This window comes from Rhincodon typus, chromosome 1, assembly GCF_021869965.1.
Source record: "Rhincodon typus isolate 14 chromosome 1, sRhiTyp1.1, whole genome shotgun sequence".
Classification (NCBI taxonomy): domain Eukaryota; kingdom Metazoa; phylum Chordata; class Chondrichthyes; order Orectolobiformes; family Rhincodontidae; genus Rhincodon; species Rhincodon typus.
Window position 1 is genome coordinate 159,917,098 of NC_063332.1, and position 13,487 is coordinate 159,930,584.

General features: G+C 38.7%; 1 protein-coding gene across 1 annotated transcript in view; it reads left to right on the top strand.

The window, feature by feature from the left end:
* Positions 1 to 9,488, top strand: part of LOC109913174 (TBC1 domain family member 14-like) — a 58,671-nt gene extending 49,183 nt beyond the window's left edge. Inside the window, exons 4-8 of the mRNA XM_020512654.2 lie at positions 1,861 to 1,979; positions 3,458 to 3,540; positions 4,129 to 4,246; positions 6,051 to 6,157; positions 9,364 to 9,488. Of these exons, the coding sequence (XP_020368243.2) occupies positions 1,861 to 1,979; positions 3,458 to 3,540; positions 4,129 to 4,246; positions 6,051 to 6,157; positions 9,364 to 9,488 (552 nt within the window). The remainder of the gene's footprint in view (positions 1 to 1,860; positions 1,980 to 3,457; positions 3,541 to 4,128; positions 4,247 to 6,050; positions 6,158 to 9,363) is intronic.
* Positions 9,489 to 13,487: the final 3,999 nt, after the last annotated feature.

Genomic DNA, 13,487 nt, shown 5'->3' on the forward strand with positions numbered 1-13,487 from the left:
TAGGCTGATTCTCTGAGACAAAAAAGGTCGATCTATCAAGAACGGTGAAATCATATTTGTTAAAAGCTTTGTAGAATGAGGGGTGATCTTAATGAAACACAAGGTTTTGAGGGGGGCTTAACCAAGTAGATGTTGAGAATGTGTTTCCACTAGTGGGTGAGTCTTGAACCAGGGGAAGTAAGAGGGGTAGTCATTTAAAACAGAGATGCAAAGGAATTTCTTAGGGTAGTGCATGTGTGGAGTCCTCTACCCAGAGAGTTGTGGAGGCTCGAGCACTGAAAGGATTTAGAGTGGTTAGATAGAGTTTTGAAATATCAAGGAGTTAGAGGAATATGAGGAGCTGGCTCATCAGAGGAATTGAAGCAGAGTGCAGATCAGCCATGATTGGGCAGGCTTGAGGGGCTGAATGGCCTCATGCCACTCCTATATATATTTATTTCATTGTGAGATGGATACAATGAATAATTGTATGTGTGTTACATCAGCACTGGAAGGTGGAGTAGGCAATTCAGCCCCTCGAGCCTGTTCCACCATTTGATATGTTCATGCTTGATCTTGTCTCTGCTTCAACTGCCTTTTCCTGCCTGCTCTCTGTCATTCTTAAACCTGTTTCTAATTAAAAATGTCTATCTCCTGAAATTTGCTCCATGTACCAGCATCTGCCACATTTTGAGATAGTAAATTCCACAGATTTGTGACCACTTTAGAGAAATATTTTCTCTTCATCGCTTAAATCTGATACCCCTTTTCCTTAAACAATGTCTTCTCTTTCTCGATTGCCGCAAATGAGGAAACATCTATGTCAATCCCACCTCGTATCTTCTATACCTCAATTAAATCTCCCGATGTCCTTCTAAATTCCAGCCAGCGGAGACCTAAACTGCTCATAAGACAAACCCCTCATCTCTGGAATTGATCAAATTGCCTCCAACACAAGTATATCCCTCAAGTAATGGGACCAAAATTGTCTGCAGTACTGCGGGTGTGGTCTCACTAATGCTGGTTACCGCTGCATCAACACATCCCTACTTTTATACTCTAATCCTTTTGCAGTAAATGTTAAAATCCCTCACTAATGGAGAGCCAGTTTCTTCATATTAGTAAGTGCTGACAAAATATCAGACATTGACTTGATTTTAAAGCATGATCTATCTGCACTGATGATCTGAAACTATGAAATTGAATTTTGCTCTTCTCATTTAATCTAAGCACTATTAAGACCAATCACCTTTGTAATTTGTACTGATAGTTCTCATATCCTTGTCTTTATAATGACTGAATCTCACTTGCTTGACCACACAATGCTTTTCAATCATTAGTTTTGCTTCTCATGTTGTATTAATTCTGGTCACCGCCTAGTTTCTTGCACAGGCTACATCTGCATTTCACTTCCTCACATTTGTGATTATTTGCAGTAATCAAACCAATCGTGCAACATTATACTTCTCCATTGCTGACATCAGTGGAGGGTGAGTACAATGATGAACCTATAGAGAACTATATCATCAAGGAATTTAGGCATTCCCAGTCTTAATCTGTGGTACATCTCAATGCAACTTCAAGCTAAACTTGCCAGATATTTTAAGTTTGGTATTCGAGAAGCCACTTTTTGTGTTTTTAAAAAAACTAGTTATTCTAATGGCTTACTAAACGTGGATAGAATTTGTGCTTTGGACGTAATCGGTGATTGTGGTGCCAGTTTCACTCAGAAATCTGTCACATGTTTTTACTTGTCATGTTTGGCTCTGTTGTAGACTAATCGGTAGTAATGACTTGGAGATAGTGTTCGCTTTTTGACTGATAGACTTTGATTTTAGTTTGTATTCTTGGTGATGCAAATAAATTACTTACTTTGTACAGGAATATGAAGAAAGATCTGGGAGAGCCCAGAAGTCCCCCTCTCCTAATCAGAGATTGAGGAAAAACCTAGACTTCGAACCTCTCTCCACAACAGCACTTATCCTTGAGGATAGGCCAGCGTGAGTCTCTTACTTTTTATCTCACTTCAGTCGTAACAAGATTGTATATAAGAAAGTATTTTGTCTTTTTGATGTGTGACGTATGAGATTAAACTAAATAGAGTTATGACCAAATTGAGCTTGTATTTTTCTGACTACATTGCTAAATTGGCTTGTTAGTGCCTGTTTCTATTTGTAAAATACCAGTATATTTTGGTGTGAAGAGCCAAAAAGCAAAAGCTAGGGTTGACGCAAGTTTTTCTAGCCCTCTTCCTTTGAAGAGGGTGGGACGCTATGTTCCAAAGTTGAAACTTGGATTATTAAACCATTAAATGGAAGAGAATATTTACATCAAATAAATATAAAACTAGTGGAAGTGCTCTAATTGTAATTTGCTATATTCTACATAGCAATTACTGCGAATGAGTTGATAGAACACATTTGCAAAATTCAATTATTGTAATAACCCAAAGCTTTTAGATTGCACAGTATGGATTTGAATGCATAAAAATGGATTGTCTATGATGCCCCCTTGATTAAATCATGTAAATGTACTCATTCAACACACAGATGACAAACAATTTATTTGAGACTGACTAGCCTCCACTGAGACCATATCCTAGGAGGAGTCCGTACTACCAGTCACAATAGTAAGATAAAAAGCACACAGAAAAAGTAACCATGACAAACTAAAGCTTGTATCATATTACTCTAAATAACTCAGTGAGTAACTCATTAGTCAATGTATTGTAGAACCATACTGTAGACCAGTGGAATTTCACTGTGCAGTGTATGCAAAGTTCAGTAACTTTTGGTGGCTCGCTGTTAGGACACTGGTTAATTTCAACATATTTGATTTCCGTGGGAGACAATAAACATCAGGTAGGGTTGCTGCTGCTCATTTAGTACTCCATTTTCTTTGGTAGATACAGGTTAAGGATGATATTGGGCTTGCCTTAGTACTGTAGTAGTCAAATAGCCTGATGATACGCTCTTTTTATGCTGCTATATAATGGGTGCCATGGTGTGGTACTTGTGGTGCTTCTGCCATCTATGGCAATGTGCCCAGCAAGTGATGACTTTGTGAAGATAGGAAACTGAAGATGACCATTATGTCAATGTAACTTTTAAATCATTAGTTTTTTGCATTTAGCCTTATTGGGACAAACTAAAAGTTAAGTAAACTAGCAGAGCACTAAGATAATATTCCAAAGTTGTTCTCAATTTTGTCAACGAATGTGGGGATCGCTGGCTAAGTGATGTAATTCTGTGGAAGCACGTGTCAAGGAGATGAAATGAAAAGGACTAGCATGAGAAATCAAAATGATTGCCTGCTGAGTACTGCAGTACTATAGCTGAAAGGCCTTCAGTTTTAATTTAGGAAGGGTGTGGCAGTTTAGAAGGAAAAATGATTGCAAGTGGCGGGGGGAGGGGTGGTGGCAGCTTGGGCATGGTGGGTGGAAAACAAGCAATGAGTAAGGATTCTTATTTCTCCTTAGGAATCTCCCTGCAAAACCTGCAGAAGAAGCTCAGAAACACAGACAACAATATGAGGAGATGGTGGCTCAAGTGAAAAAACGAGGTTAACTGCTGTTTTTTTTTTCCATTTGTGGTATGAGTTTTTTTTGTGAAAGGCTAAGGTTTACACTAGGTGAAATGAGGCAGTGCTCTTAATTAAGGTTTCTTTTCAAAATGTTTTGGTTTTCACATCCCCACCTTCTTGCATTTCAACTTGAACTGTCTTGAGGGAAAGTGCTGGGATTGTAACCATGTTAAACCTTGCCCAGTCTTCCTTTCGATTCACCAATGAAAGTTTACCTCAAGTAGGTGCAAAATGGTCAACAGATGATATCCTGTCGATTTTCACCCTGGGGTGCTGAGTTAGTATTACTCCTAAAACCTTGTTTTACGTGCTAATTTTCTGCAGTTAAAGATGTATTCACAGTTGACTGTTTCTGAATGAAAAACAGGTGACAGTTTTGGGCAGCATATTGATCACAGGTTTGTGCAGATAATCCATTAGAATGTTGGGATACACTTTTTTTTCTGCATTTGCTTTGACCCAAAGACTTGAATTTTAACCTAAATTTCATTGTTCTTGATTAGCTTGCATAAGAGTACCATCTTCATATTGCAGAATTTTACATTAAGCTTTTATTGTTCCTTCTAGAGCAAAAGGATGCTCAGAGACGGAGGAAGCTACTGGAAGATCGGTGTAAACTTGAAGAAACAATTGGGAATGCTGTTGTTACCTGGAACCATGAAATCCTACCCAACTGGGACGCTATGTGAGTAAGGAAAACAAAGAAAATGTTTTAACATTGCAGTGTTAGGATGATTTCTGCAAATATTTGCTAGATTCTTAACATTGTTGAATAATATAGAAAATGGATTTAGGATTAGATTTTATCGTCATGTGTACTCCAATACAGGAATGTAGGAGTAAAATGGCAAGTGTACAAAGTCGCCCCCCTTAAAATACAAAATACAAAACCAGAATTTAAAACCAAAATAAGAGAAAAAGAGCCCAAGGAAAATGAAAAACTTCCAGATCTTAGTCATTACGCAAAAGAAAAGGATAAAGTCCAGATTTTAAAGTTTTTATCTCCCTGGGCCTAGCCCTGGCCTGGAGTTTTGATCAGCCGCCTCCTACGACACGCTCCACCAATCGCCTTTGCTGCTGCTGCTACCACTGAGCACTGGCCGGAGCTGCCGCCACCATTGATGATCACTGGGAGGACCCACCACCGCTCCCTCCGATTGCCGGGAGGAGTCGCCCATATTGCTGCATGTGCTCAGGAGTCTGGGCCCACTCCTGCCCTGCCAAAGACACCAAGAAAAGCTTTTACAGAGGTGAAAAAAGAAAATGAGCAAAAGTAAAAAGAAAAGAAAACAAAGCAGACAAGCCCTGGGCCTGGAGCCCGAAAGCAGCGCTGCTACTCCACCGCCAACTTGAACCTCCGTTGCCTAATTTAAAAAGAGCATGTCTTAAAAGTTAGATGACTACTCTGGGTCAGTAAAGGTATTGAGTGAAATTACTCCCAGCACCTCCCTTGTGTAATTACTTCCAGTGGCTCTATATCCTGACCATCTGCCAGAATTTTGGTGGAAGACAAAAGAACATAATTTTTCCAAGGGTTTATTCTCTTGCAATTATTATTACAGCAGAGAATTATAGTTCAGAACTTTAAATGTTTGTTGCTTTTTCTAGGTGTCTTAATGGCCATTTTAATCTACAGGTATTGCATTCAATTTTCTTTCCTGAAATTTTCTTGCTCTACTTTGCTTCGAGTGCTAACCTACTACCAAGATAGTTTCACATCCCCTGCTTGGCCATTCTACACTTGAAAGCCTTTAAAACTATATGGTGTTTTGAGTATTTGAGTGAGGGAGAGGACATCACAGTGAGTCAGATCTCAACACTGCCAAATAGCCATACAATGCATTTTAGAGAAAGCCGTTAAGAAACTCGACATTCTAATCACACTTCTCAACTGTACCCTATATGAGGCTTAATTAAATGCTCTTCATGTCCCTTTTAATGTGAGGTGGAATTATTTGGATGTAAATAGGATACAGTGGAAGACTAGTAACTATAGAAGACTATCCTTTGAGTTTCAATCTGTAGATGTATAGTTTCTTCTCCATCCAACCCTTTATTTTTCCCCTTATTTAGGCTTGAAGCTTTTTTATATCTGTGCAAAAGCCTCTCTGCTTTTCCTATTATTTGGTCTCAGTGTTGACTCATCTGGTCACAGAACTGACAGTTCATAAGGAAACTTGGTTTCCCAAGTAATGGGAAATAATCATGCAAGATGCAAATCTCAGTGAAAAAGCAGCCACCTAGAGATTTTCCTGATGGTATGGTTTATCTGTTGAGATTGTCTGAAAGAATTTCAGTGTTTACTACTGGTAACCTGAACTGCTTAATATCGGCATTTCTTTTGAAGGAGCACTGACTTTAGTTATATAAAACAAAAAGTTGTTCTAAAGACCTTTTGAAAAATATGAATGACTTTATACCTTGTATGCATATTTATGGTAACAGACTTATTAGACATAATTGCAACAGTTTTTTTTAAATCCCTGAAGGCGTCATTCTCGTAAAGTTCGTGATCTCTGGTGGCAAGGTATTCCTCCAAGCGTAAGAGGAAAGGTATGGAGCTTGGCAATAGGCAACGAGTTAAACATTACTCATGGTGAGTGTTGTACACATTTTTGAATTATAATTGAATTGGTAAATTTAAAATGTGCCTTTATTCCTTTCTGATAAAATACATTAGGTAGTCTCTCTGCTTTAACTTCAAAGAAGCCAGAAATGTATGTTTTACAACAGTTTCATATAGTTGATAAGAGGACAAGTTTAGTGAAAAGTGCAAGAATGCTGGAGGGGTAAGGAAGGTGATGATGTATCTAAATAAAACTAAAAAATGCTGTAGAAACTCAACAGATCTGGACGCATCTGTGGAGAGCGAGTACATTAACTCTGTTTCACTCCACAAATGCTGTTAAACTTTGCTGAGTTTCTCTTGCATATTTCATTTTTATTTCTGATTTCCAGCATCCACAGTATTTTATTTCTAATTTAGGTGATGTTTTTGATCTCTTAGGCAAATTATAGTTGAATCCAAGGGATCTGTTTTTCATCTCTACCTTTCCCGTACACACTCTACAACAGTCCTGATATTGGTTGAGAGTTAAGATCTGCTACTGTGAAACAGTATAATATCATTTTAGATCAGATGAATGTCATAGAAGATATGCAAAACTAATCTGTATGAGGTGATTTTGATTGTTTTATGTGAGTTATGTAATGTTTGTTTTGTTTTAATCCTATTAACTGTGATATGTTTTTCATTGTTCTTCCATATCCTATTATAAGATTTCTGTAATAGGCTTATGGAAATTTGAGAAAGTTTAGAGCATGAGAGAAGGCCTTTTGACCCATCTTGTCATTTCTGTCTGACAAAATTATCCCTATTGCACTTTCCAATTTTTGACCTATAGCTATACAGAGGTTATGGAGCTTGTAGTATGTGCTTGTGATTTTCTTTTAAATGTGCAGAGGGTTTTTGGCCTTTGCTATCCTTTCAGTCTAAGTTGCAGGCTCTGACCTCTAACTGAACTAAAAGATTCTCCACAACTCCCGGTACTCCATTTGCCAATTAATTTAAATCTACACCTCCCCGTTTACTGACCTCTCTGCAGATGGAAATAGATTCTTCCGATCCACTCAATCTAGGCCCCTAAATTTTATATACCACAATTAAATCTCCACACTCTGTTCCAAAGAAAAAGCATCTGCCTGTGAATTCTATTCCAATAGCTAAAATTCCTTATTCCTGGAGAATATTCTCCAGGAACTTTGGTCTCTATAGTGTGGTTGCGTACTTCGTGCAATGCAGTGACCAGGATTTTATACAGTTTTCTAGCTTTGACTTAGTGGTGGCTTGTGCTGTTCTATTTTAACTTCCCTGTTTTTAAATTCTTGGTCTTGGCTAACGAAAGGAAATTATCTTGTACGCTTAATTATAAGCACCTTTTCTACCTGTCTGATATTTCCAGGTGACATTCATTTGATGGACCCTCTGTTCTTTTACACTTGCCATTTATTCTTCCACCTTGTTTGTTCCTAACTTGTGCATTATCGTACAGCCCTTGAAATTCAATTCCATTTGCCGCTTTACTGTACGCCTGACCAGTCTATTGGTGTCTTCTAAAGTTGACAGCTCCGTTCATCATTAGCAGCTGTAAGGCTAGTTTTTGTCATATGCCAACTCCTAAATAATAGTCCTACATTTAAATCCAAATTATTTATGTGCAAGGGAAGTAGAACTTGAAACCTGCACAGTCCTACTGGCAGCAGCCTACCAGTCTCAAAAATCTGGATGATCCCCACTTGTGCTTTGTGCTGCTGAGCCGATTCTTGATCTAACTTGCTTTTACTTTTCTGGTCAACCTGCCATGTAGGATCTTGTCAAATCCTGTTGACGGCATGTGGATTTGATTTTATTCATTCGTGGGATGATGCCTAGGTCAGCATTTAATTTCCATTCCCAACTATCCTCTGAAAGCTGACAATGAGCTGTCCTTTTGAACTGCTGCAGTAGGGAGTTCCTGGATTTTGACCTCTGTGGTGAGGGAATGGAGATGTTGTTCCAAGTCAGGATAGTGAGAGAGTTGATGGGGAACTTGCGGTGGTGGTATTTCCATGCACCTGCTGCCCTTTACCTTCTAGATGGTGGTGGTCACATGTTTGCAAGGTGCCATCAGAGGAGCCAGGACGCAGTGCATCTTGTAGAAGAAACATATTGGTGCTGAAGGTTAATGTTGGTAAGTGGAGAGCTGATCAAGCAGTATTAAATTATTCTGTGCAAGTTATCTGCCTTAACCTATCCTATAAGCTCTTTGACAGTTCAGAGCTCAAGATCTGAGTTCCATCCACTTTGTTCTGAGTATTGCATATTTCCTTGAATGCCTCCACATTCTCTGGCACTTTGCCTTTACAAAGCAGCATTCCATCTACCTTTTCCAAATCCCATTTCAGCTTAATAAAATGAGCCCTCCTTCAATTCAAAACTTTTGTCCGTGTCCTTCTCCACATCTAACCTAAATCTGACTGAAATAATGATCACAACCATCTGCCGGCTTCATTCCTGAAAACTAAAGCCAGAACTGCTCCTTTACTTGTTGGAATAGCTACCTACTAGCTTCAGCGAAGTTCTGAATTCAGCATCTTTAACACTGAAATTTCATTATTTCATCTATGGTATCAATTTATTTTGCAGACAGATTTATGCTGATTAAATGACAATTGTGTATTGTCTTTAGAATAGTGAAAAATATTGACATGGACAAGACAAAAAACTAAACTCAAAATTCTGGTAGAAAGAAATCCAAATATAAATGGCAAAATACTCAAATTCGGCAGTATTTGGAGAGAAAAACACAATTAAAATATCAGGCCTGCAGCAGACCTTAAATGTTAACACTGTTTTTCTCACCTGAGGTGCTGCTGCCCATCACGGCTTTGGCATTTCTTTTGGTGGTATGTATGTCCTGCAAAGGCCAAACTGGTTTCTCCTCTTTTTCAGAACTCTTTAATGTTTGCAACATCTGTAATTTATGCTTCTCCTGTTCTTTTGAGAGCCATCCTTTTTATGGCAGCAGGCTTATGAGTGTATAACAATGTGAAATCAAATCAGTCTGGTTATAAAGCACATTATAAGTTATTTTTTTTTTTTTTTTTTAGCACTGTTCATGAAATTGGCAGCAGATGTGATTTACCATCTACTGCGACACAAAACTGCTTCACTAAATGTTTATAATCTGAATTAGTTTTTGTGCTTGAATTTCTTTGTTAAGGGTACAATGCATTCACTTCACAAATTGTTTTGTCTTTCAGAACTGTATGATATTTGCTTAACTCGGGCTAAAGACAAATGTAGATCTCTCAGTACAGCACACTCTGATGTTGACAGTGAAGGTACTTGTTTTGAAAGTTTAACTGGTGCTTCTGGAGGGTTTTGAGTAGAATTTGCAGTTTAGTTTTGCACTTGTTAACATTCAGTGGATTGCATTTCTGCAAGCAGTTGATTGTGATATCAATTTAACATCTTCCATTTATTGCCAGTATTAAAAAAAAAAAGGTCAATTCTTAAGCTTGTTGTACATAATGAGTGAGGGAGAAGTGCAAGAAATAGAAGAGGAGCTGAGTAAATTTTAAAATATTAATTAGTATGGAGAATGCAATGTATAACCAGAGTTTGATAATGCATTCGAAGCTCATTTTCTCCTTAGTGTCACTTAACAATCTCATCATTTTTCATACAGTTTCTCACTGTACGTCACTTTGCTACGAAACCAGGATAATCTGATCACCCACGCTCAAACTTTGTGTGATTTAATTGAGAAGTTTGTATAACCACTCGTGGTAGGATGGCCCAAGTAACTCTAATTATGGCCTGCTGGTTTGAGTGAACTTAATATTCAGCCACTTTCATTGCCGGACAGTATTTTAAACATTGTGAGAAGGTGTGAAAACTGCCTCCTTTCAATGCTCTGTAGTTGGCTGCAGCAAAGACGTTTCATTCTTTCTGGCACACGCATTTTATTTCAATTGAACCATGGTACTAGACAAATTTAAGGAGCCAATTGCATGATTTTTCTTGATTGAAAGAGAAATTTTATTACTAACACCAAGAAAAATAATAAAATCAAACACACAAACACAAGTATAAAGTTCAAAATGGGAGAGTATATGTACAAAAAAAGGGGGATTAAGAGTTAAAGTCCTTCAAATCCTTGAGATATTCGGATTTAGCCTGAGACCACGGTGATTTAATTGGCATCCTGTATCCTCAACATAAATTATAGATAGAATTATAGAATTTTTCAGTACAGAAGGAGGCCATTCAACCCATCATATCTGTACTGGCTCCCAAAAGAGCTACCCAGCTAGACCCATTCGCCAGCTTTATCTCTGTTGCCCCCTTTATTTGTCACTTTCAAATACGTATCCAGCTCTCTTTTGAAACCACCTATGGAATCCATGTCCGCCACTCTCCCAGGCAATACGTTCCAAGTCCTAAGAATTCTGAGTAAATAAATTCTCCTTATCTTACTCTTTGCTCTCTCGCTGTCAATCTTGAAATTGTAACCCTTAGTGACATACCAATGAATGGTAACAGAATACGCCCTTTTACCTTGGAAGTGATGGCCCAGGTGATGGCTGGATTATTAATCCGGAGACCCAGATAATGTTCTGGCAACTCTGGTTCAAATGCCCCCATGGCAGGTGGTAGAATTTGAAGCCAATAAAAATCTGGAATTAAAAGTCTAATGATGGCCATAAAACCATTATTGATGTCAGGGATAAAACCCATCTCGTTCATAAATGTGCTTTAGGGAAGCAAATTGCCATCCTTACCTGGTCTGGCCTACACATGATTCCAGACCCCAGCATTGCGGTTGACTCTCCAATCCCGTCTGGGCAATTAGGGATGGGTAAAGAATGCTGGTCTAGCCAGTGACACCAACATCCTGTGAATGAGTTTTTTAAAAAATTGTTAATAACTTTGAAGACCTCAAATAGGATGACCTCTTAATCTACTTTGCTCCAAGGAGAATAAGCCAAATTTCTCTAACCTTTCCTTGTATCTAAAATCCTTCATTCCTGGTATTATTTTAGTAAATTTCCTTTGCACACCCTCCCTTAAATAAGGTGCCCAGAACTGAATGCAATTCTCCAAATGTGGTCTGGCCAATGATCTTCAGAGGTATAGTATCACTTCCTTGCTTTTATGTTTTACGCCTCTTGTAAACCCGAGGATCCTATAACCTACGTTAACAGCTGTTTCAGCTTGCTGGTCCACCTTCAGAGAATTATGCACTTGAGCCCCAAGGTGTCTCTGCTCCTGTACTCCCCTCAAATGTATACCATTGAGCCTGCATTGTCTTTCTATGTTGCTTCTATCAAAATAAATTAGCTCACATTTCTGTGTTGAATTTCATCTGCCAGGTATCTGCCCATTTGGCTAACTTGTCCATGTCCTCTTAATACATTATTCTCCTTAGCTTGGTATTATCTGCAAATTTAGACACATTGCTCTCTACACTCCATCTTCAAATTATTTTTATAAATCAGTAAAAGCAAGGGTCTCCACATTGATCCTTGGGGAGCATCATTTTCAACTTGACTCCATCTGAGAATTGCCCATCAATGTCTATTCTGTTTCCTCTCTTTGTCAACTTCCAATCCCTGCTGCCAAGGATCCATCAATCCCAAACATTTTTTAACTTGCTAGCCAACCTGCCATGTGACAATGTCTTAAATGTTTTCTGAAAGTCCAAATATACATCAGCAGCACTACTGTCATCCATTGCCTATGTCACCTTGTGAAAGAACTCAAATTTGTCAGACATGACCTGCCCCTGACAAAGACATGTTGACTGCCTAATATTATTTTTCTGTGTATATTTACCTTATCCAGTATTGTGGCCTTCATCAGTTTTCCCACTATGGATGACAAGCTGATAGGTCTGTAATCTCCTCTAGCTACTTTCTTAGACAATGGTGTCACGTTTGCAATCCTCCAGGAAGAATCCACTGTTTGTGGAGGTCTGGAAAAATTCTGTCAATGGCTCTGAAATTTGCTCCCTTACTTCTCTTGCCAATCCAGAGTGCATCCCATCCTGGCAACCTCTCTATCCTGAGTGCTTCTAGCTTTTTAGCACCGCTTCTCCGTTTGTCTCTATACTGCTGAGTTACTGAGTTACTGTCTTGACCAACTTAGATGGTGACAAAGTACTCACTCAGTACCTCTGCCATACCCTTTACTTCTGTGAGAACCTTATTCTGCTTGTTCCTTATGGGCCCCACTCTATTCTTCACCTTTTTTTTTAAACTCTTGGTATGTTTGAAAATCATTTTATTATTTGTTAAAGTGCAATCTGCTAGTCTTTCCTCATGCTTCCTCTTAGCCTTCTTTATTCCAGCCTTAGCCTCTCTTCTGCATTTGAGATTCTCTTCCTGATTTCTATTCCTATTATTATTCCTATATGAATCATATGCCTCCTTTTTCTTCCTTATTTTCTCATCAATATCCTTAGCCATCCAGGGTACTCTAGCTTTGGATACTCTAAATTTATTTTTCATGGGTATGTATCTAGCTTGCACCCGATTTCTGTCTCTTTTGAAAGTGTTCAATTTTTCATTCACTGTTTTACCAACAAAATTTGTTTCCAATCAACTTGCTCCAGTTCAACTTTTATGTCCTTAAAACCTGCCCTTTCCAGACTGGGATCTTAATCCTTGACTGATTTTTATCCTTTCCCAACTTAATACTGAACTTCATTATATCATCATTATTCCCCAAATGCTCCCCTACTTTGTATTCTCCATTTGGCCTGTCTCTTTTCCTAGGACCAGATGAAGCACAACTCTCTCCCTGGTGGGACAGGAAAGGTACTGATCCAGAAAGGTCTCCTACACACATCGCAGAATTTCTCCCCTTCCATGCCATGCACAATCTTTTTCACAATCTACCCGAGAGTAATTGAAATCGCCAACCTTCACAGCCCTACTTGTCATGCAAATTTCCATAAGCTGCCTACAAATGCTGTCTTCTACTTTCTCCTATTTGCAGGTGTATAATAAATACCCAACATGGTCACTGCTCCCTTCCTGTTTCTCACCTCCAACCATATGGATTCTAATTCAGGAACTACATCTCATTCAAGGGTTATGACCAATCTTTGACCAAGGCTGCTATGACCAGTCTTTTCTTTTTACCCACCCTGTTAGCACTAAAAAGCTTGTAACCTGGGATGTTAAATATCCAGTCCTTTTTTTTCTGGCTTGAGATGCTTTTCTGACAATGCCGTTCTCTGGCACAGGGTCCTCCGCAATTCCCTTCTCCGTTGTGATGAGCGAGCTGACTTCTCTCAGAATCCTCTTTAATCACTTCTCACTGCCACCTTCTCTTTTGAGTTCTCACTGGTTGATTTTCCAAGTTGGTTTACAATGGG